At 42.9% G+C, this 25,430-nt stretch overlaps 1 protein-coding gene across 13 annotated transcripts in view; it reads right to left on the bottom strand.

The window, feature by feature from the left end:
* The window catches only part of ADGRL3 (adhesion G protein-coupled receptor L3), a gene marked incomplete at both ends in the record, with an annotated part of 327,767 nt that overhangs the window by 189,387 nt on the left and 112,950 nt on the right, over positions 1-25,430 (bottom strand). For all 13 annotated transcript variants that reach the window (XM_082315697.1, XM_082315704.1, XM_082315703.1 and 10 more), the window contains one exon: positions 23,107-23,216. In XM_082315697.1, coding sequence (XP_082171823.1) covers positions 23,107-23,216 — 110 coding nt within the window. The remainder of the gene's footprint in view (positions 1-23,106; positions 23,217-25,430) is intronic.

Genomic DNA, 25,430 nt, shown 5'->3' with positions numbered 1-25,430 from the left:
AATACAAGGGAGTCAGGGCATTAGCAAGAGCAAAACAGGAATGATGAAAAACTCTGCATGTCTTGTCCTCCCTACACCTCACATTGCAACACTTCCAACGGAAGTATAAAACATCTACACGCAACTGGTCCAAACGATCCCCATAATCACGGAGAGCTTACCTTCCCCTAGGATGCTATATGGCAAGCCATGGTATCCCTTGAAGCAGGATCATCAGTATCAGTGAGTTCAGTGTTTTGCAGTGAACCCAAGAGGAAGGGAAAGAAATGATGGGACACAGACAAACAGCAATCAGATCCTATTTGGTTACTCTATTTCTATGTCTTTCAGCTGATATAATTCCAATTCTTTAAAAGCAATTTACTGTGAGAAGTTCGGAACAGCTTACATCTTCTACGCCTACCATCAAAGATGCATGGGCCTGCAATCAATAGGCTTTTTATTATTCTTTTTGGTCAATTTGCTTAAAGACAATGAAATCCTAACATCAATACATTTGGTAAAATTCCACCCCAAGTAAATAGGCACGGGATTTGTAAATGTTGTTCCATTAGCAGTGAAACAATCAAGGATTAGCTCTTCTGGATAAAAAGAGAAAGCGTGTCCAAAAATTCTAAATAATGATGACTTCACACTAAATGGAAGAAGATTTTTTTTTTAATCTATTATTTCACTCGCCAGGTTCACCTGCCAAGCTTGCTATTTTTCTCACTCATCTTTGTACAATTACTCAGTTGCCTGAGCAGCCAGGAATAGCACAGGCAGTACACAATGTCCACTGCAAAGCACCTTTAGCAGGATAACCATCAAACAAGGCTGCATTAATCATCTCTTGCAGACTAAACCTTATGGAGACACGATTGGGTTTTTAAAAACACTTAACTACTGTGTGCCTAGCCCAAAACATTCAGAGTTTTTAGTTCAATTGCATGCTGCAGGTACACACAACAGAGCATTTATATTTCCAGCAATTCCTTGGTATCAATTTTTTTTAAGCCCAGGTCAATTAGGTCTGGGGTCTGGCAGACCATGAAGTTGGAAAAGCTCTTCCACTAGGTACTGGGCTACTAAGGCAGCTTTGCCTTTGCACAGGCATGACAGATCAGGCATCTCCCTGAGAAACTAAAACAAATTTTGCTTGGATTTAAGCTAAAAGGATGGCTTGAAGGTTGAAGCAGCAGTGCTGAAATTCCATTTTCCGCTCCATCCCCATTTCAAGGCAGGCAAAAGCCTGCCCAAATGGCCCAACAGGAGCATCCACTGGTCCAAAATTCAGGCCCACTTATCACACTCTTTCCCAACTAGAAAGACAAGTGAGTAAAGCCAGACTTTTCTTTGCATGTTGTCCAGAACATCACCCAATTTGCCATGCTTTTTTACAGAGCTGCCACATATCACCACAGAAACATCTTCGCTGCAGCACTGGCTGAAGAGAGACATCAGGATGCTGCTATACTTTAATTAACGTCTGAAAGAATTTCTGTTTTTTCAAATAAAATGTGCTTTAGAGCAAGAGATATTTGCATATTCATTTGTTTAAATGGAACTAACAAGCCACGTACATAATAAAACCTAAAATCAAAGGGAAAAAACCTGTAACGTTTATTTTCTCTTAGGTATCCCCAATTAAACATTTTCTGTAGCACACCATTCTTTGGAGCTTTCATGCCTATGCTTTTATAGACCAAAACCAATCATTGCTATTTTGCTTGAAAGAAAACCTGCAGGCTGTGAAAAGAAGGCTCTAATTGACTTATTTTGTTTTATGAAAAACTGTGTCCCCAAATTCTTTACGCAGTAAATTGAATTTTCAAACTGATGTTTATCATATGTGTGTTTCCAGAAATGAATTTTTAAAACAGTGATACTGGACAGATCACTCAGGTAAAGAGCTTGCCTTATGTTTTTAAAACGAATGGTTGCAGTAAAAATGTTGGTCTGAAGAGGAAGTAACAATTTTGGCTTCTACTGCTAATTTCATAGGTTTCAAAAATTGTATTAGGACATTCATTTATGGCCAGCATTAATCAGGAGTCATACAGCTGTAGGTCATAGCAATTATGTGCATTTAGAAGCAAGTCCATCATTTCTGCGTGTGATTTTTCTTTGTAGGTTAAGAATAGCTTTATGGTGAATATATACTGTTAGTCTCCAATAAAAGTGTATTTCTCCTTATTTTTAGATCCATTACACATACACAATTCATTCTGGGAACTTCTGAAATTCAGCACGGCGGGCTGTATTTAGAAACAGAAGTTGTTCTCAGTTTGATGCTTTCTCACTGATCATTAACTACCACACAGCTGGCAACGAACTCAACCCCCCAATTGTCTTTTAAATGCAATAAACACATAACTGGGTCATATTATTGCTGTGAATCATCTTTAGCCACTTTTACATCATGTAATTTAATATCCGTTTGTAGAAGAGCTGACACTACCACTCTACTTTCATTCAATATTGGAAAATTTAATTGGCTACCTATTTAACTTCAGGCAAACAGTGATATAAACCAGACGAGCTCTCACCTCTTGACCCTATCGACTGACCAAAGTAAAACACACCTTTGGTACCACAAAAGCCATGTGAGCATTAAGTCAGGATAATTCTGCGTTCCTGTGAGTGAACAGATTTTGGGACTCTCTTGTTGGAGCGATAAGAAACACTTACAAAAAAAAAAAAAAGAAGTCTGAGTTGACTGATTAATAGTAAAACCAATGCTCTACAAGCCAATATCCTCCCAGAGCCTCCTCTTCCAGGAGAGCCTCTGCTCCCGAAAGGCAAGGTCGACTGCAAAGAACAGCATTTGGATTTAAGAGGCTGAAGCTTGTAAAGCCACAGTCACAGCTGTGCAGGTATATTTATGATAGAGTAAGCGAGAACGCGAGAAATGAAGTGGAAAGAGAATAGAAGGGGAGAGGAAAGGTGAATTTTCAATAAAACCTTCCTGAATTCAGGCAGAGGGAAAGAGATAAATAATCCCTCTTCAGATAGCTCTCATCTCTATACTCTTTAATGGTATTCATACACCTAATTTCCATGGACTCTGATATCATGAGAAAGACAGCAAATCTTGGGCACCTAGGGCTCCTTCCCACAGATCCTGATTTGCAATGAGTCTGTCAGCCTGCTCAGATTAACGCAGCCCACAAACTGCATGGCAAAGATAACCAGCTTCACATTAAATGCAGTAGCTCAGTGTTGGACCAAAAGCATCATGGGGAGGATGAACACAAGTGGGAGAGAAGAAGGAGGAAGATGCATCTCAACCAGCAAGATTTGGGTAGCAGGAGGTGCACCTCTTGCCAAGGGGGCCATCAGTATCTAAGTCTGCCTCTTCTTGCCCTGAGGTCTAGGGAAAATAAATCTTATAGGCCTTGCATGACTCTCACCACATTCCTCCAGAGGATCAGGCAGGACCTGTAGAGCATTGAATCCCACCACAAAAAATCAGCTTTTACATTGGAAACTCTCTACATCCAGATCTGACCAACAGCACGATACAAGGAGTTTGTCCCATTGTTAGCAAAGAGCACTGCAGAATTCCTCTACTTTAGTCTGATAAAAGTGAAATAAAATGGATTTTTTCCCATTAAAATAAATACCAAAAGTAGCACTTAAGAAACTTCTTGGTTAACTTTAGAGCTTTGTTTTGATTTATTTATTTTCTTTGCCTGAAGAGAAGGCTGTGTAAATGCTGCACTGTTAAGGGAAAGAAGTCCAAACTTTACATAAGGGCTTTTTGCCCAGTGTCTCTTGGCATGCTTCCTTGGCTTTTAGATTGCTTTGTATGGTGAAGCATTACAGAATAAGATAACACTGTGTTATCTAGGCACTAAGGAAGGGCTTTGCGCTAAAGAAATTGAGCCAAAATTTCTTTTCAAGGAGAGCAGAGAGTGCATTTGAATAAGCACTAAATTCAGCAGGGGAATAACTAATATGATTGGTTTTAAAGACACAGAAATGAATATTTTGCTGTGTTATGAATGTTAAGTGTGAATTTTAAAAGGCCAGAGGAAGAACATACACGCTTTTTACTCCCACTTTCAGCCAAGACGCTGTAGCAATTTTATAAATCAGAAAGTAAGCAAATGATTGTGATTTTATTTTTGAATGGCTACTATCACAAAATACCTTTGGCTCATTTGTTCTGGAAATATGTGCCTTAATGATGTATTTTGCGTCATAGCAAGCAAATGTTTTTGCAGCATATTTTGTAAAAGCAATGAAGATTTTTAATGGCCTGTTCTTCACCAAATTAAGCACCAATCCTGCAGACGCTTACACAGTTTATTTGTTTCCAGATAAGGCGTGTGCATAGACTTTTATGTCTGTAGTAAAAATAGGCACACGCTCAGAGAACGTAGTCTCCAAGATTGTTGGTCCAGTTTCTCAGGACTGCTGGGCTGCTCATCTGGATGCAAATGAATTACAGCATTGCTGTCATCTGGATTGCTCTTCAAGAGCCAGGCTTTTATTCCGCAACAACCTTTCACCTGCTGTATTTAGAGCGTTGTTTTATTTTTAAAAGAAAGCAATGCGACAGATGTAGACTGAAAAGAAAACTGGCTTACTGAAGGAATACACAGTATTTTCTGCAAGTCCAGGCACCTGACAAAGCACCCATCAATGTCATCATGATACACCTTGATCTTAGGTTATCAGCCGGCCCCTTGCAGTAACATCGCACAAACTTCTTCAAACTTCAGGTAAGAAGTTTTGCAGAACTTCCCTGTCCCCAGGCCCCTCGGGAAAGGCTGATTGATACTGGTGCTGCAAACGTGAATTTCACCCTTGCCCAGACAGGTGCAGCTCCCACCAAGCTGAGAAAGAGCAGGATCCTCTTACACCGGAATTGATGTTTGCTCACAGTTTTCCATCATGCAGTATTTCATGGTCTTCATTTTCGGGTTATTAAAATAGGATGTTATCCAACAAGTGGAGGGGAAGAAGGGGTCAGGGAGCTGGTTCCCGTCTCAGAAGTGGCAGCTAAAGCTGCTGAGCAACATGTGTTTCTCATTTGAAACGTATCACTCATTCTTAAAAACAATAATACATACCATCTGTTACAGCCATTCATAATTGATAAGATTTGGGACGAGTTTGACTGTGAAAACCCATTTCAACATGAGTATCGACGTGCAGATGAAGAAGTGTTGCAAAGCAATTCGTTGGAGCTTTCACTGCCATACATTATAGCCAACGATGGCCAACTGTCTCCGGGCACACACATGGCACTCTGGAAGCCCCATTTATCGAGTCATTGCAAAGCATCAGCATTTTCCCGTGGCAAAAATAGTTTAATAATTTGGCACCGTTTCCCTCAAACAGTTAATAAACAAATAGCTAGATGTTTGTGTGACTGTGCAGAGCAGTTGACTGTGTCAACAGAGCTACTAAAATGCAAGGATACACAAACACACAAGGCATATTTTAGAATAGAATAGAATATTTTCAGTTGGAAGGAACCTGCAAAGATTATCTAGCCCAACTGCCCAACCACTTCAGGGCTGACCAAAAGTTAAAGCATTGTCCAGATGCCTCCTAAACACTGACAGGCTTGGGGCATTGACCACCTCTCTAGGAAGACTGTCTCAGTGTTTGACCACCTTCTCGGTAAAGAAATGCTTCCTAATGTCAAGTCTGAACCTCCCCTGGCGCAGCTTTGAATCATTCCCGTGTGTCCTATCACTGGATACCAGGGAGAAGAGATCTCAACCTCCCTCTCCACTTGCCCTCCTCAGAAAGCTGTAGAGAGCAATCAGGTCGCCCGTCAGCCTCCTTTTCTCCAAACTAGACAAACCCAGAGTTCTCAGCCACTCCTCATAGGACATGCCTTCCAGCCCTTTCACCAGCCTTGTTGCCCTCCTCTGGACCCTTCTGAGTACCTTAACAGCCTTCTTAAATTGTGGGGCCCAGAACTGCACACAGTACTCAAGGTGAGGCTGCACCAAGACTAAATAAAGCGCAATAATCACCTCTTTTGACTGACTGGTTATGCTGTGTTTGATGAACCCCAGGATGGGGTTTGCCCTCTTGGCTGCCAGGGCACACTGCTGACTCATATTGAGCCTGCTGCCAACCAGCAGCCCCAGATCGCTTTCTGCAGGGCTGCTCTCCAGCCACTCCTCTCCCAATTTATACTTGTGCCTGGCGTTACTCCTTCCAAGGTAAAGAATCCAACAGTTGTTCTTGTTAAATTTCATCCCGTTAATCATTGGCCAATGCTCCAATCTATCCAAATCCCTCTGCAAGGCATCCTGTCCCTCGAGAGTGTCAACAGCACCTCCCAGTTCATCATCAAACTCGCTAATGGTGCATTCAACTCCTGCATCCAGATCTTTGATAAATATATTGAACAGAACTGGCCCTAGAATTGAGCCCTGAGGAACAGTGCTGGTGACTGGTTGCCAGTCAGATGTAGCCCCATTCACTACAACCCTTTGAGCTCTGCCCTTTCAGCCAGTTCTTCACCCAGCGCACTGTAAACCTGCTCATCTCACAGTTGAACAACTTGTCCAGAAGGATACTGTAAGGGACAGTATCAAAAGCCTTACTAAAACCCAGAAAAACTACATCCATTGCCTTCTCTTCATCCACTAGGCGAGTGACCTTGTCATAGAAGGATATTAAATCAGTTAAACAGGACTTTCCCTTTGTGAACCCATGTTGGCTGTGCCTGGTGACTGCATTATTCTTTAATTGCCTTTCAGTAGTACCCAGTATAATCTTCTCCATAATTTTTCCAGGAACTGAGGTTAGGCTAATAGGTCTGTAGTTCCCTGGGTCTTCTCTCTTGCCCTTCTTGTAAATTGGAATAACATTGGCTAGCTTCCAGTCAGCAGGGACCTCTTCAGACTCCTTTGGTAGATGATTGAGCGGAGTCCTGCTGTAACATCCGCTAGCTCCTTCAGCACTCTGGGACGAACCCCATCAGGCCCCAAGGACTTGTGAACATTCAGCTGATACAGCTGGTCCCTCACAATTTCAGTGTTCACAAAAGGAAAGTCACTGTCCCACACTCATGTCCCTCTGACTCAGAGGACTGGGCAGCCCAAGACTGATCAGTATTATTAAAGACTGAGGCAAAAAAAGCATTGAATGCCCCCGCTTTTCTTCATCCCTATTAGTCAGGTGACCATCTTCAACAAGTATCAGCCCAATGTTTTGTTTTAGACCTCCTCTTGCTAGTAACATACTTAAAAAAGCCCTCCTTGTTATCTGACACAACACTGGCCGGTTTCAACTCTAACTGAGCTCTGGCCTTTCGGGTCTTCTTCCTGCATACATGAACCACAGTTCTGTAATCTTCCTTGTATCAAGGAAAAATCTGAATGATGGTTTTGTATACTCTAGAACTGGTTTGAGACTTTGATAGCCATTTAATTTTGTCTCTGAGAGCAGATGGGAAGACAGAGCAGTCCTCTTTGAGAAAGAAATGCCTCTCCTTTGCACTGAAAATATCTCTTCCTATTATCATCACTGCACCACAAATTTCACCACTCACAAATCTGAAGGCCCAGACTCACTCTGTTTAATAACCAAGGCTGAACTGATTTTAATACAGCCCGATTTCACTCTGTGCATTCAAATTCCCTCCAAGTCAACAAGAAAACTCCCAAGTGTTTTAGTGGGCTCTCATCAAAAGCATGTGCTCAAAGACAACTACTACACCTTTATTAAGCCTGTTTTTAAACAAAACAAAACAAAAACCAGAAAAAAAAAAAAAGAACAAGAGTTAAGACATTAGTTTAACTTAAACGTGACAATTGAACTGGGACATATTTTTAATGGATTCTATTTGAAACACTGACTTTTTGTTTTCAAAGTACCAGCCACAAAATGTAGATTTGTCACTTTATGATAATTACTAATATCCTCCCTCACCAGAGTCATCTGGAACATATTTAATTATTGACTTCATTGAAAATGTACACGGCACATGCTCACTCTTCTGAGCAAGTCTTTACATGGACAAAAGCCCATTTGTTCCTTCTTCGAAAATCCAGCCACAGCACATAAAGCGACCCCCAAATTAGCCTTCTGTTATTTGTGTGTAGCATATATAAAATGTAAACATGCAAGCTGACATTGATCAAGCATTTAAGCACATGCCTAGGTACAAGCGTCCCAGCGGTCTCAATGGGAAAAGCCCTAGTGAAACCAGGGCTACAACCGTGCCTCCTACAAATGTTCAGGTGGTAAATTAATTCCTGCATTACAGCTTGTGCCTCTGCATCTCATCTCCTAGTCCGTAACAAGGCCGACTCAGGTGTGCCTGTATGTACTGCAGGCACTCCCCGCACACGCACCCCGCCACGTCAAAACTGCGGCAGTACTTGGGTACCGCCATGTTTTCCCTGCTACACTTTAATAGCTGATGCCTCCGTATTTTCAGCTCTGTACTGACTATCCACTAACAGTCTTTCCTTTTTCAGGCACTGCCAACCCGAGTATAAATACCCAAAGCAGCAACAGGATACAAATGCAATTATACTTGAAGCAGGACTCATTTCAGCCTATGATAAGAACAAGACCACCAGTAATGATATAGTGTAATTTTATACCGAAGAGAGCCACTAGCCACTCCTTTCTGCTCTCCCAAGCGAGGCTAGAATATCAAAATCCTTTACCTTATAATTTCAATGTTTTGTGCCAAGTCTTACCAATAAAAAATATCTTCAACGTCACCTATGCATTGTTTCCTGATTTTTCTTCTCCTTAGGGTCAAATTTTCAAACCCGAGTCTGCATTTGCTACGTGGAGTTTACATTCCCCCCATCCCTTCAGTTTTGCTGCAGAAACGCGGAACTGTCTTTTAAGGCCGCATTCAGAATAGCACTTACATGCACGATTTGTTGCTTTAAATAGTAACATAAGTGGAATAACTCCAGAGTGCTTCATATACAGACATTAAAGGCAGATTTCTAGGGGAGCTTAGCTTTCATTAGGGTACCTAAATATAATGGGCTCATTTTCAAAATCCCACAGATTGCCATATCTCCTGTTCTGTTTAGCAGAACCATTATTTTGCAAATCTGAACATCTGAGGTTCTGTAAGCTTTCAGGTGCGTGAGTGTGCGTCTCGGTGTTCCCGCAAGCCTTCGCAAGAGCTTAAGTTGAAAAATGTGTGATTATTAATTTTTAAATCGAAAAGGACCAAGGCCCAACGCTGCCTCTCCTGGGATAAAAAGAAAGGACTCGGCTGGATTACACAGCAATGTACTAGCCCCAGCCTCTCCTGAACTAGCATGTGCTCTCCAGCAAAGGACAAGACAATAGTTTCACTCATAGACACCGTTCAACATACACAAGAAAGAAAAAAACCAGAGAGTTAATGAGGTGCTGCTGAATAATGCCTTCACAGAAGCAGAGAGAGAAAGCAGGTAGATGTCATCTGCAAGGTAAATTAAAATTATACATCTGCGAGGATTATCAGTGAAAACTGAGATCTGTAAGGGAATTTGCTTTTGATATTGGAAGGGATAAATACCCAATGTAAATCCTTTTACGTGGGCCTGTAGAGCGGAACAGAGAGAAATTAAAGATAAATGAGATTAAGGCATTTTTAAAAACTACGTTAGACATTTTAAAGTTACCCATGGAGGGGAAAAAGACTTTGGAGAAGGAGATGATTAGTTTAGACCCTCAGCAACACATTCATCTGGGAAATCAATTGGAATAAATCTTTTCTAATCTGAATTGGTCGTTGCCCCCCCGCAAAAGCCAGACACACCCCAAAAACCCTTAAGAACATTTCTGCATAGCCTGGCAATCAGCCTGGGTAAATGACATGACATGTCATTTTTTTTGTGAGGTTTGGGATAGGAAACCTGTAGGCATAAGTTGATTTCCTTCTTTTTTTTTTGCGAAAGGATGCCCCGGGGAGAGCCCCTTTGCCTTAGCCTCCCACAAATCCTCCTCCCATTTAATTCCTCTTGGAAACAGAGACAGAAGCTAACCAAAATCAAATGCTAAGCAGTCTGTGTTTCTGTCTCCTTTGCCAGAGTTTGAGGTACATTCAACTACTGCGGTTTCATACAGGCCTATATTGTTATTAAAAGTCGACTGGAAATGATGTTAGCAAGGAAAGTGGAGGAAATGAGTAAAAAAGTAATACATTCAGATGCATTTGGCTCTCTTCCTGGGAGCCCTTTTAATATAAAGAAACTCTAAGTTGTATTTTTAGATCTGGAAAGATGTGTTTTCGTATTTCACACACTAAAGGGATTTGCCTTAATACACTCAAATTTCCCCCTCCCTCATGTGCTAGAAGAAATGAACTTCAATCCTCAACTTAACCACTGGATACACATATTCTGTTCTCCCCATTGGCCAGAATATAAACCAATAAATGTATTTAATTTCTTTTGTGGATTTATAATAGCACCTGGCAAGGATGGTCTTAATCTCCTTACACTGCTTGCACCAATGAAAGAAACCTTTGCAGTACTTCTTGAGAGAGAAATGAAAGGATAATAAGAATAAAATCTGGAAATATAAATATCTCCATGAAGATCTGTTATAAAATATATGAAATCCATATCAATGTCTCCAGAGGGTGCTTGGCATAATAGCGTAATTTAGACAATAGGTTATTAAAGACGGAAAGAAATATATTCCTCTTAGTGACAACAGAACTGTTCAGAGACAATTGGGAAGTATGGGGTCATGTTTAGATAGCAAAATGGTGGCAAATATCTAGTAGTAGACCTATCAGAAAGAGAGGAAAAATACGGCTTGGTACAAATGACCTAACGCCAGTGGTTTCTTCCCGTTGGTACTCCAGACAAGCATGTTTGCAGGGGACAGGCTGCTATGTTTTGTCAACATCTTTGTTAAGCAAGCACAAATCTATTTCAGACATTAGAAAGATGTTCTGCTATTTGGACGTGGAACCATCAGCCACGGAGGTGGGGGGATTGTAGCTTATTAATATGTTGAGGAGTTCACCAGAATTTCATTCTTCTTTCTGCCCCATATTGGTTACAATTTCCATTTTAGCGGAGACAATATCAGTTATTTACTATGCTAGAAATGAGTGCGACAAAGACAAATTTCTCGAAAAAAGCTAATGACTTCAGATAGCCTCAGGTTACTGGGAACCTGACCCAAAGTTTGCTGACACTGAAAGAAAGTTTCCCTGTGATTTAATGACCTTTGATTCAGACTCAAAGGCCAAAGGCATTCAGGTAACAGATTGAAAGAATTTAAGCAACTTTTAGTTTAAATGGCAAAACTCAAACCAACAATATACACTTTCTCACTAAAAATTCAGCTGCTGTGGGACAAGATTGGAAAGGAATAAATGGTGCACACAAGTCACACAAGGAATTAAGTTACTCCCTTATATTCATAATCTTCATAAAATGAGATAAGTTACACTACTCATCACAGTTTTCCACCTTCAGCTTCCATAATAAACCAATTATAGAGGCCCTAGGGAGAACTGACAGGGCTCTACATCAAGAAAAACATCAAATGTGAGAAACACATAACGTGTCTACGGTAAAGTCTTTGACTTATTTAAAGTCTGGATCTCCACACTGCACACTTTGTGAGCATGAGGTGATGGTGAGGGTAGAGATGTGAATTTTAACTCTCTTGCTCTACCACAGAAACCTTTATATATTCTCTAAAGAAAGAAAGAAACCTTCCAGCTGTAGTTACTTAAAAAAAAAAAAAAATCAACATTAAACTACTGTCATGCTTTCCATGCTCCCCCACATTCCCTCCAGTCTATGAATTTTACTCTTGTGAACTTGTCACCGGTATCCATTTAACTTTCCACTTACTTAAGTATTAATTGGAAGGGAAAAAACTAATCTCCTCCTTAATTACATCTATCACCAGAATACCCAAACTTTCACACCAGAAGAATCGCGCCATTCCTGCTGTTTCTCTCACCTACGTTCAACGTGCCCAACATCACCAAAAGATGCTCAGCGTTCCAAATGAACGGAAAAGGAAATTCTGAATTTGCCTCAAAAATGTAAGTAAATAAAAAGACACCTTTCTTGCCCTAAGACTTGGCGTTTGGACCACGGGTGTTTAATTTGTACCTTGTGTAGCCCAACACGCCGTGCCATTCAGACGCCTGTCAGTAGAGCACACTGCTGGCTGGTCTGCTCGTAGTTCATCATGTAATGGGTTCGTTCAGCCTTCAGTTAAAAAAAGCCCTTTTGTAATGTTGCAAAAAAGTATTTCTCTTTGGAGTGAAAAAGGAAAAGTCTGGAGGTAATAACATTTTTATAATAGGACGGAGAAAAAGCAGTATAGAGGGGTGTAGGGCATCCTTCTGTTTACTTGCAAGCAAATTAAACTCTCCCCTGCCACCTCCTGCAACACTTTGATTTTCACTGTGCTTGACTGCAAGATCTTCAACAACTACGAAGCTTGTAGATGTCCAGCTTAAATGTCAGACCTCATTTTAAGGCTTACCTCACTTCCATGATTAATTAGGGGTGCAATTTTAAAATATGATGGGCAGAGAAGTGACTCTCAAACATTCATATGACTGAAATTATACTTACTCACTGCAATGCCTCTTCCATAACAACCTGTTCAGCTGGTAGCCTACCAAGTTATTTTTCTAAGTGGTATTAATACATGTCCATCAAATTCTGTCCCTATCGACTTTGACAGCAAATGATCAAATAAAACACCCCATGATCAGCTGACAAGTTCATAGGTGCCCAGGCTATAACAGCGGGCTCTTCTCCCCTGCAGCATTTCAGATCTAATACAATTAAGTAGAAGCACTGTGGTGACTTTTCTGATAAAGATAGCATGTGTGACTCAAAGATTCATGGGAGCACAACTTGTGCATGGAGATACGATTTTCAGAGCCAATGCATGGTGCAAAGACTGAATGCATCAGTGAATAGAGGCATTTCAATATTTTAAGCCTGGGAGTGGGGAGTGGGGAGCTAGTTCAGGAGGTGATCAGCTAAACACTCAGAAGAGAGAAGAAAAGATGACTTTTCACACAAGGGTTCATACTGGCACAAGTGGGAGACATGGAGAAGTGTCCCACAACCTAGAGGAAAGGACCAAGATGACAGGAGCCAGCAGGAGCTGGCTTTTCAGAGGATCGTGCTGGAAATTATAGACAGAGCAGGTAGTGATGGCCTTCATATTATGGAGACTACCTGTGTTTATCTAACTTCGTCTCACAAGAAAGTCCATAGTGGTCCAGCTGACAGCAGACCTTTAAACCAATATGCGTTACAGGCACGCACACTTGAAATCACCTTGTTCCTTTAATTTAAACCAAACTCATCTCAGATTCAAAAATAAACCACATTGTCATATATTGCACTGTGTCTCACAAAAATGTCCTTTTTCCCCTCATGTCAGGCTACTTTCAAGTTTTCAAATACCTTTATTTCCCCAGCTCTCAGCACTTAGTTTTCCTCCCCTTCTTGAAAACTATGCACACGCCTATACGGATAGCTCAGCCTCCAGGTTCGCAAAGCCCCGTAATATCAGGTTATTTTAATTAAGGGTGCTTTCCAGATGGCTGCTGTATAGGTGCCCTCTCCCCACAAACACATGGTGAAAGGAGACTGATAGGGGAAGTAATACGTCCTTTGCTTCTGCCTCCACGGATAAAGAACCAACAAGCAAAGCTGGGAATTTCAGCAAATACTAAAAAGGGGTTTTTTGGCCACAACGCCCAGGAAATTGTATGCCTTAGAAGAAAGGCAATTTGTCAGCAGGAGACAAAGTAAAGATTCTTTGCTCAGAAATAATCACAATAGGTAGTTACGTCTGGTGGGTTTTGGTTTTGTGTTTTGTGTTTTGGTTTTTTTTGTTTGTTTGTTTGTTTTTTTTTTTTTTAAATTATTGTTCCTAGCCCATGCACAGAAATAATTTATTGAACTAAGTAAAACAAATGATGCCTGGCTTCAGGGGGGAATTCACTCGTTACTGACCAAAGCACCAACAGCTGGGTTTAACCCCTTGGGAACGCTTGCCATTTTCACCAGTGGGCCCCAGGGGACCAAGTTCTCTTGGGAAAAGAAAAAAAAAAACAAAAAACAAAAACCCAGTGCAAAAGAGAACTGGAGAAGCCGCAAGTCCATTTGTTTAACAAAACACAGCATTGCTCTTGGTGGGCAAACACTGCCTCTCAACCAATAGGGAAGGCGGCAAGAAAACGCACACAGGGAAAGCCTGGAGGCCACATAATGGTCTTACAGCACTCCAGAAATAATTAAGAACTGTATTCTTGGGAAAAGTGGTCTCATTAAATCATTTTCAGTTTGCAATTTTCTCCCAGCTTCTCCTCCCTCTTTCCTTTTCTACCAGCAATCTTGGAGCAATGAAAATATCAGTTTGCTTTCTAGTGCTTGTATTCTCTTAAAAATGTCATTATTCAATTATCTGTCTATTCACTGGCCCTAAGGTCCAGCGGAGCAGATATTGTGAGCCATCATTTAATGTTTTTAAATGCACTTCAGTCCACTTGTGATACAATAAAGTTTTATTGAATTCTGTTCCCACATCACACTTACCATCCCTCACTTTTATTGATATGTGAGCCCATCTACTCTTCTGTCAGCAATAAAAGGAATATTTCTAGCAAAGAAATGACCTTTCCTTCCATCAATACAGCAATTGGGAAATGTGATTTCAGGTTCCATGTTTAAAAAGAAAAAAAGTTTTAAGAAAAGAAAACATGAACCATGCTCGAGCATTGTTTTCCTTTCCCTTGTTAGCATTAAAGAAGCAGGAAAATCTCTGTAAGCATCAAAATTATTTGGTGCTTTGGTAACATTTATTAGCCCGTTTACCCAGAAGAACGGAAAGCAAGGACGATTCATCCTTCCTCAGAAGCCAAGAACGTATTTCCCTTGCAGGAAACAGCGCTTTAAATAGATCTCCCCAATATTAAAAGCTGATGGAAGACTTGTCACCTGGGTGCAAGGCAAGTTATCATCACAGTGAGATGTGTGTCCTGATTTTGGCTGGGATAGAGTTAATTTTCTTCACAGAAGCTAGTATGGGGCTAGGTTTTGGATTTGTCCTGAAAGCAGCGTTGATAACACAGGGATGTTTTCATTGTTGCTGAGCAGGGCTCACGCAGAGTCAAGGCCTTTTCTGCTTCTCACCCCACCCCACCAGCGAGCAGGCTGGGGGGGCACAAGGAGCTGGGAGGGGGCACAGCCGGGACAGCTGACCCCAACTGACCAAAGGGATATCCCACACCATATGACGTCATGCTCAGTATATAAACTGGGGGAAGAAGAAGGAAGGGGGGGACGTTTGGTGTGATGGCGTTTGTCTTCCCAAGTAACCGTTACACGTGATGGAGCCCTGCTTTCCTGGGGATGGCTGAACACCTGCCTGCTGATGGGAAGGAGTGAATGAATTCCTTGTTTTGCTTTGCTTGTGTGTGCAGCTTTTGCTTTACCTATTAAACTGTGTTTATCTCAACCCACGAGTTTTCTCACTTTTATCCTTTCGATTCTCTCCCCCATCTTACCAGAGGGGAGAGAGCAAGCGGCTGTGTGGTGCTTAGCTGCCAGCTAGGGTTAAACCACAACAGTCTTTTCTGGCACTCAACGTTGGGCTCAAAGGGTTCGAGGTAATGACAGATTTGATTGGAATGTGCTAGATGGAATTTATAGCTATTATTGCTGTTTAGCTATTAATTGACAGGCTCCTGTGCTTGCTATGGGTCTTGCTTGCCTTACTGCATATTAGCGTCTAGTGCTCATTAGTGGCTGCTTTTTGCTTTCGCTGCTTGCTGTATTGCTTATCCTCTTACTCTGCTGCTGCTGGGAACATTTTGATAACAGCAATGGCGATGCGCCTGGGCTGGCCGATGGCCAGGGCATCGCTGCTGTTTCTGTGCTGCTGCTCTAGACAGGCTGGAACTCCAGTGTGAACTTGAGTTGAAGGGACTGTGACCTGTGGGTGAGCCCACACAGGAGCAGGACACCGCTAAGCGTCTGTGTCTGTGAGTAAGTCCATGCCAGAGCAGGTACATCGTGAAGCGCCTGCGGCTGTCTGTGCTGCAGCAGGTATACCTCCGAAGGCGTTGTGGCCCAAGGATAAGTCCACGTTGGAGAAGTTACACCTTGAAGCATCTGTGGCTGTGGATCAATCCATGCTGCAGCAGGTACACCCTGAATCATCAGTGGCTGTGCATGAGGTCACGGTGGAGCACCTCAAAGTGTGCAGCCATGGATAAGCCCAGGACAGAGCAGGTACACATCTGGAGGGACTGCAGCCATGGGTAAGGCCATGTTGAGCAGGTTTACTTTCTGAAGGGACTGTGGCTGTGGGTAAGGCCACGCTGGAGCAGGTATATCTATGAAGGCATTGAGGCCCATGGAGAAGGCCATGTTAGAACAGGCACACCTCAAAGCAATTGTGGCTGTGGATAAGTCTATGCTGCAGCAGGTATAACCCTGAAGAGACTGTGGCTCATAGTTAAGCCTCCATTTGGAGCAGGTACACCCCTAAGGGACTACAGTCTGTGGATAAGTTCAAGCCAGAGCAGGGGCAAGGGGGAGAGTTCATTACAACATTAAACTCTATGGTCTGGTCCAAAGGGACCAGGGGTAGAGATTGTAATGGAAATACCTTTAAATTGTTGTAACCCGGGATTTCAGTTGCATGTTATGGGAATTACTGCAGCAAGAACCACCTGAACCAATGGAGGTCGAGCCTTATAAGAAGCAGTGCAAGTGCAGCAGTGACCTGATCTTAGCTGGCTTTGGTGCCCAATAACTCCATGCAACACACCACCTCTCCTGTCCTGAGTGACCACCAAAACAGATGGAGCCCAAAGTCATGGACCAGATGAACTCAATGGACATTTTGTGGACATTTTAAAGACGTTTTATAGAGGTGGTCCACAGACTAAGGGAATGATATGTGTGTATTATATACACAGAAGGACAGGAAGGGGGGTGGCAGTTAATGAGAATGTATAGGATAGTGTGGGACCTGATCATGACATAAATGGTATGGAATAAGGGGTGGAGAATGTGCTGGTTTTGGCTGGGACAGGGGCAATTTTCTTCACAGAAGCTAGTATGGGGCTAGGTTTTGGATTTGTCCTGAAAGCAGCATTGATAATACAGGGATGTTTTAGTTATTGCTGAGCAGTGCTTACGCAGAGTCAAGGCCTTTTCTGCTTCTCCCCCCACCCCACCAGCGAGCAGGCTGGGGGGGCACAAGGAGCTGGGAGGGGGCACAGCCGGGACAGCTGACCCCAACTGACCAAAGGGATATCCCATATCATACGACATCATGGTCAGCGTATAAAGCTGGGAGAAGAAGAAGGAAAGGGGGCACGGTCGGAGTGATGGCTTTTGTCTTCCCAAGTAACCATTACACGTGATGGAGCCCTGCTTTCCTGGAGATGGCTGAACACCTGCCTGCCGATGGGAAGCAGTGAATGAATGCCTTGTTTTGTTTTGCTTGTGTGTGCAGCTTTTGCTTTACCTATTAAACTGTCTGTATCTCAACCTATGAGTTTTCTCCCTTTTACTCTTCTGATTCTCTCCCCCATCCCACTGGGGGGGAGTGAGCGAGTGGCTGCGTGGGGCTTAGTTGCTAGCTGGGGTTAAACCACAACAGATATGCCATGCCCGAGGAACCCGACTCGCTCCCTCCTGCAGCTGCCATCCTTTCCATCAATGCAGCAATGGGCTTGTCCTCATTGAGCCTCCACCTTTTTTCCACTTCGTCCTGCACTATACCTTAAATTTTCCAAGTCTCTATTAAAAAACCGACTGTTTCTGAAGGACAGCAATGCACAAGTGTCCTGGTTTCAGCTGGTATAGAGTTAATTTTCTTCCTAGTAGCTGGTATAGTGCTGTGTTGTGGATTTAGGATGAGAATAATGTTGATAATACACTGATGGTTTAGTTGTTGCTAAGTAGTGCTAAGCAGTGCTAAGTTGTTGCTAAGTAGTTGCTAAGTAGTGCTTACACTAGTCAAGGACTTTTCAGCTTCCCATGCTCTGCCAGGTGCACAAGAAGCTGGGAGGGGGCACAGCCAGGACAGCTGACCCCGACTGGCCAAAGGGCTGTTCCATACCATATGGCATTGTGCTCAGTATATAAACTGGGGGAGTTGGCCGGGGGCAGCGATCACTGCTTGGGGATGTGCTGGGGATCGCGGTTGGCGGGTAGTGAGCAATTGTACAGTGTATCACTTGCTTTGTATATTATTATTGTATTGTTTGTTTTTATTATTATTCTTACTATTATTACTATCATTCTATTTTATTTTACTTCAATTATTAAACTGTCTTTATCTCAACCCACAAGTTTTCTCCCTTTTACCCTTCCTATTCTCTCCTCCATCCCACCGGTGGGGGGGAGTGAGTGAGCGGCTGTGTGGTGCTTATTTGCTGGCTGGGGTTAAAACATGACAAGAAGTTATTCTGTGAACTCCAAAACCTAGAACCTAAGGGAATTGAAAGCTCAGGAAAAACTGAAGGTAAATTTGACTCAGCTAGCTAAATCCTCTTTCCAACACCGTGCTGGATCCTCAGGAGGCTGAACGGTTGTCTCTAGGGGGAAATAAACAGAAAAAGCACTCCAAAACACCTCTGAGCTTTCAACTCGCATCTTTTTCGAAACCAAAACCAAAATCTAAATGCAGACGGTCCCTAAATTTTGGTAAAAGCCAGTGGGAGATGGCTTTTCACATGCTGGAAAATCTCCCCCTGTTCTGACTTGGGGTGTCACCCATGAAGGGCGGTGTTGCTGCCGTGGCCCATGGAGCATGTGTGCTCGGGAGAGCGAAGGGAATGAGGCTCGTCAGCCCCAAGTGTGTTGTTCTTTCCCTTCATGCATCTCAGAAATACACGCAGGACTACTAAAACATGTATGGTTTGAGCTGTGAAGTGTTATATGCGTACAAAGGCTTTATTTCCATAGGGAAAACCAACATGTTTGTTCAGATTTATCAGATTATCAGTAGGAAATCTGGCTGCTTACAATGACAGCTAGCTCAGCAGCTCTCCCACCACCACTCATCTTGCAAAACTGGGATACTCTTGCCTGTTCACCAGTCTCATGTACAGCATTGGATAAAGTGCTCATCTGCTTTCTGCACCGGCTCATGAGTAAAATGGTAAATCCCTTAGTACATTACAAAGGTGAAATAAGAACAATTACACTCCTAGATTTTCTGGCACCATGACAACAGCACTGTAAAAGCACCAGAAGAAGATACTGAAGTGTTTCTGCAATGAGAGTGTTGACCTAGCTTCACAAAACCACCTCCACCACTGCTGTTCCCATTACCCATTTAACACTGCTCCATAATGGGAGAAGGGGAGAGGGAAGGGATGCACTAGGAAACAAAAACAGAGTACGGAATCAAAGGGACCCTCGCAAAGTGAGGTTTCTCATACTTAAACACATAGTAATGCAGCCTAAAATGCAGGTTCAGACATCTCTCTGCAATGTGCCATGTGTCCACAGCTCTGGCAATGGCAAACTGCAGGTCTGCAGTAGCACATATTAAATAGAAAACCATGGAAAAGCTCTCTTGGTCAGTAATGATTAAAAGAAAACTAAATTTAAGAAAATTGGAGTAGTAATTTCAGTATTTTGGAAGAAAAAGGGCAGTATTTAAAGCAGGTATCAGAGAACTAAACACCACATGGCAAGGCCTGCTTTGAGAAAGACAAAATTAATTTGGTGACTTTATCTGATACCAGAAAAATAGGACAACTGATGCCACTGAAGCCTGTCAAATTAGGCCTGGTATCTTTTCACCTGCTGATATCGCTTGCTTTTCATTGTCAGAGGGCAACAAAAAAAGTCCAGAGGTCCTTGGAATGACTGTCCATTTTTGTAGACAGCATCTGCCATCACATAAACTGACTACAGGATCAGGAAAACAAGCAGAGGACCGGGCGATCTGTGTAATCATCCGTTGTCTTCCCCACATGTTGAGAGTAACTGCAGCCTCACGAAACTCTCCTTGTCAGGAGTATCTCTAGTGAACACACAGGAATGTTGTGTGGAGGGTAATATAAAGGACATTTTAAAATATATGAGCTACTGAAGTTAGAAGAGATTTGTTTCCCCCCCCTCCCCTGAGAGGAAAGGGGGATGCTTTCCTCTTGAAAATTAAACGAGTCAGTGGTGGAAGAGTTAAAAAATGAATAAATAAATAAAATCACAGGAGGAGCAGGCTACCCAGTGGAGTTTTAAATCTTCCATAATTTTTCTCCAAGGGAGCATATACACTAGCACTATACTGAGCATAAGCGCCTAAGGTCAGTCCTAACAACATCTGTTAAAGATGACTCCTAAATGCTGCTCTCTTGAGACGCACACATGCTCCCCTCTGCTGCTGAGCCAACACTTGGGTAAACTGTCTCTCTGCATCCATAAGGAATAATTTGAAACCGTAAGGAGTAACCCATCCAACCAGACGAAGCAAGCTGGAATTGCACAGAAGTACAAGTGCCTCCTGAAATATTAATTTCTTTGTTATGCAACTGCTCTCTTTCTTGAGGAGATGGCCATATGGCAGGCACCACTGTTCACCAAGGGCTCGGTGCACGAAGCCACTGAGAAAACGTCAGTGGCTGAGGAAGGGTTTTTCCCAGCACTGAGGAGCCTGTAGAGCCCACTCCCCTCCAGCGAAGCTTCACGCAAGGCAGCTGGGTGTACGTAGCGATACTGAGAAAGCTGGACCTGAAAGGACTTGGACAACAGCCCAAATTTGGCTAGAGGGGCTGAAGCACATGGACTCAGTGACAAGAACCCAAGGGGACCAACTGACCCACAGCAAGCGGCAGAGGCATCACCGAGGGCATCAAGGGGGAAACAGATTTCATCCACCAGGCATAGCTTTGGTCCAGCCATACCTTTGCTGACCTCCTTGTCCAGCTGACACCTTCCCCATCACTTGGATGGCTTTCACTCATGGGATACTCCCAGGGCCCAGGCAGGGAACTTCTGCAAAGCTGAGCCGACCATTTTCAGAGGGAAGAAATGGAGGCGGTAACAAAGCCAGGCAGACTGAGGTAGGAGAAGAATAAAAAGGAGCCCTAGGTTTCCTACTCCACATCTGCAGATAAGGGACACAGTTCGCCTGAACGCAATGAACTTCCCTGGTGCTAGACTGAATAACAGCGCATGAATATTTGACCCAAAATTTCCTAGGCAATGCAGAACAGCAGCCCAGAAGATGGGATCCTATTTTACAACGTGCTCACTCCTCGTTCCTCCCCCCATAACTCTACTCACAGAGGCACTATATTTGAATCATAAACAAACAGAGGAAACAGCCATCAAAGCTACTAACTTAATTGCAAAGGCAGCATGTCTTGTTGTTGTTGTTTTCCTCCCCACATTCAGATCATTAAAACATACTCAACCCTACTGTACATTTGGTACTGAGCAACCTCTCACAAGAGTTATTTTACATCCTGTACATAGGGCTGATTAACACCTCGGGGCATAATATTCACATATTACCTTTCTCACAAGGCACCACTATTCCTTTTTGTTTTATATGCAACAAAGGCTACAGAGGGGTACTAGGTAATGACTATTGCTTTACCAGCCCAGTCTCAGGAGGGAACAGCATACCTCATGCAAATCACAAATCACAAGGAAATACAACCTGCTATGATAAGTAGAAACCGATCTCCCCTCGCCCTCCCCACGCACAGTGTCGTTTGTAAAATGAAAGACCTCATTTAGAGTGGAGTAACTCCAAACTGGTAATTTGGTATGAGCTCGCTAGGGCAGACCCTAAGCCCCTGATGTCACTCTTTCCATGGGTTTAATAGCTCACCTCATAAAAAATATTCCATCACTGCATTTAGAAGCTTCATATTTTTGTTTAGAAAAATCAAATACGGACACAGCTGGCCCACCGCCAGCAGAGAGACAGAGGTCCTCAGCAGAGAGGGTCCCCTTTGCTCAGGGAGGTGGTCTTAGCCGCATCCCTCACCTTGCGGTTTCTCAACAAGCAAAACCCCTCACAGCTTTTCCACATCGTGGCGGCAGGCAGGCAGCCACCTCCTGCACGAGGCATGGGGACCACTCGGGGGCTTGTAGGTTCTCGCTTCCCCTCTGGACAGCGTGCCTGTCATTTCTCAGCCACGTTTACTCTTCTGCAGCCTGTGCTCGAGGCAATGAAGAAGATGCTCTTAGTCCTCCATCCAAATCCTGGGTTTCGGCAAATTGAAGTCTCCTGCTGCTCTCTCAAATACAACTCTGTGGCTCGAAAGCATTCATTCCCATACCTGCTTTATTGTTTTGAGAGGTGTGCTATGAGCTTTGGCCTACTCAAACTGAAAACCTAGAAATAGTGCTGTTATTCACTGCTCAGCCCTTTACGACTGCTAATAAAAAGTGCACTCCTAGTATTACTGTTGTTATTTCCTTTTTGAGGTATGCTGTTTTTGACAGTAGGACCGTAACTGTGTCTAACAAATTCAGTTTCTACAGAAAGCAAATTCTGAGGTACACCTAACTTTTTGTAGCTCTGACGTTTCCCATTCAGTGCATATTGCTATAAACGCAGATCACTGTCTTTCTACCCTCAAAAATTCAGGCTAAATGGCTTGCCTGTAATTTGTCTTCATAACTTTGGAAGCTTATAGATTAATATTTTCTACCATCAAACATCAAATTTCCCAAAACACTAGCTTTCTACCTCCTCAGCGATACAATACTGTATTTAAGGCACTTATCAAATGTCACCAATTACATGGACATAGGTCGGTCGAAGCGTACTGCTATACAATTACAAGCATAAAACTCTGGAAAGAGAAGCTGTAAGGTAGCAATAGTGCTTCATTCTTCTGGTCTGCTTTCACTAACAGGGCTTCCCAAGTGTTGTCCGAAAGGTGCTACGTCACTGCTACACTGTACAACAAGGAAAACATGGGGCACTACTAGGATATTTTTAACCTAAGCACAAACCTTGCACAGAGGACAATTTTTCATATCTTATCAGCTCACTCTCATATGATGCACGTGGTTTGTCACTGAGTGTTTACTTGCCTTCAGGCAACAAGAGACAAGCTCAAGGCTGGCCCCGTCTCCACAATAAATCAGATCTCTAGTAAAGAAACAAATGCAAATATATCAAGATACATACTGTAAGGGACACATTCGTACTGCACTTCCAGGTACTTGTACGTCCCAGGGCAAGGGTCTGGAAACACATCAGGGCCAGCAACAACTGCACATTGGGTCCGATTACTGCATCTGAAAAGCAAGAAAAAAGAGAGTCAGAAAACAGTCCAGACAGAAGGACAGGTCAAGAGGTTGAGCGGCCCCTCCAGCATCAACAGAAGTGAAGATGCAGAAGTCAGGACTTCAGCATCAGCTGGGGAAGCTTGCCAGAGAGTGCACAAAGGCTGATGGCAAACACTGATGTCTTCATCAGCTTATTGCCAAAAGACAAGAGGCAGGGTGGCACAACCCCTTCCCCTCCAAGTAGTTCTTACAGCACCACGAGATATTTCTTTAAAACCAAACTGAGAGGAAGATTTAAAAATGATTACAGTTACGTGATCCTCGAATTCTTGAAACTCGAACTCCATCACAGTGACATCAACTAACCTTAACAACCAGCATCCCCACCAAACGAAATGCAAAGACTAAACCAACAACATTTGTGGCAAAAATAATCATTGTATATTTTATAGAAGGCATAACAAATAAGTTTTACAAAATATTTACAAAGTGTTCCCACAAAAACAGTCATCTTGAATAATGCTGTTTAATGCAAATCAAAGGCTAGAAACAGCAACACTTGAGTGGAAAAAAAAAATCACCAAATAAGCTGTCTAAAAACCAAAATAGTAGTTTTTCATACACAGCCAACACACTTGCATTAGTTATAAATGGCTACGTTTTATTGAATCATTCTGCCCAGCACAGATGCATCTCCTGAGATGATGTATTTTTTCCAAACGCGAACGTTGTTCCCAGCAAAGGTCTTGCCGTACAACCGCACAGAGAAGGAAGTGACCCTGCCCGCTGCAGCGGGAATCTTTCAGGTTAAAAGCGCACACATGGAGGCTGGGCCCTGGGAGATGCTTTCCCTGCGGTACATATGACTCAGGTCCATGGGTGACTGATTTGTGCATGTGTGGAAACCCACATTTGCCTCTGCTTTCGCAGTACAAGCACCTCTGTGTACAACTTTTGTATATTTTGGGGATGCAAAAACCCTTAGCAAACAGCAGTTCTATGGAGAAAATCCTCTGCTTGCTTGTTTAAAGAAAAGAAAAAAAGAGAGAAAGAGAAATATAATTAGTCTTTGATTTTTATGCTTTTGCATGCCAGAAAGAGACCTCCTAAGGGCTAGACCACTGCATTTACTTTCTCTAAGACGCTGCCTCCTATGATGTGACATGGGACCCCTGACCCTCCTGCTCTTCTGGCAGAAGCTGCGACATCCAGCGCAGAACTCATTTAGGTCTGCAGTGGAAATGCTTCGTGTTTACCTGAGGCTATAGTTTGTCAGCCTTAATGAGGATTTTATTTGAGCCATAAATTAAAATTGATTCATTAGTGACTGCCTTAAGCTCCATAATTTCTTTAATTTTATGGAAAGATTAATAAGAGCTGATAACGCTTGCTCATCGGGCTGTTTTGCTGGATAACAGATAATCCAGAGGGCTAGGACATCCTCGTGTTTTCTAGTTGAAAGACGACAGTTATCACAGCAAGTGATGAGTTTTATCATATACAAAGAAAAACAATTTTATTAACAAAACGGGTAACTTCGCTGTCCTCACCTTTGCTACTTATAGACAGGTGGCTTGGCTGGAGTATCACAGGTAGCTTGGACCGTGCAAGTGGGCAGTATTCCAGGAGAGGCTTTGAACATCATCCAAAACTTCACTTTCAGCAAAAATCCTTTACTGGGCTCAATGTGCCTTTCAAAAAGCAATTGTACTGGCCTAATCAATAGTCTCTCTGGCTGTAGGGACAGCCCTGGCCACGTTACATAGAACAAGAGCAATGGATCAAAGAGACGTTTCAAAATCACGAGTCAGGATCCGAAATTATGACAAATTGGAAGTGGGGGGAGGAACAGACACATTTAGGGTTCATCTGCACGTGTTTTCTTTCTTTCTGTCTGTAAGGAAGTGTTTGCTTTGAATGGCCAAGCGCTTCCTTGCAGCCATTCCTTTTTTATGCAAGGACCTGAACACAAAAACCACAAGTGAAAACATGCAACCTAGAAAGCTCCAGGTTTACAACCAGTATTTCAAAACTTGGTTTGGAAGCCGCAGGCTGTGAACACCAGCTTTAAGCTCCCCAAATGCATGCTGCCTTCTGGGATATCACCAAAGAGAGCAAAAGCACCATGATACAAGGGGTTGAGTGGGGAAGGCAGGGTGCTGGTATGGGCTTTTCCCCTCAAGTCCAGCAAGTCCTGAAGCCCCCTTGCACATCCCTGGGTCA

This window comes from Platalea leucorodia (assembly GCF_965183815.1).
Source record: "Platalea leucorodia genome assembly, chromosome: 6".
Lineage (NCBI taxonomy): Eukaryota > Metazoa > Chordata > Aves > Pelecaniformes > Threskiornithidae > Platalea > Platalea leucorodia.
Note: the sequence above shows the minus strand (reverse complement) of the source record. Positions and strands in the feature narration are given on the sequence as shown.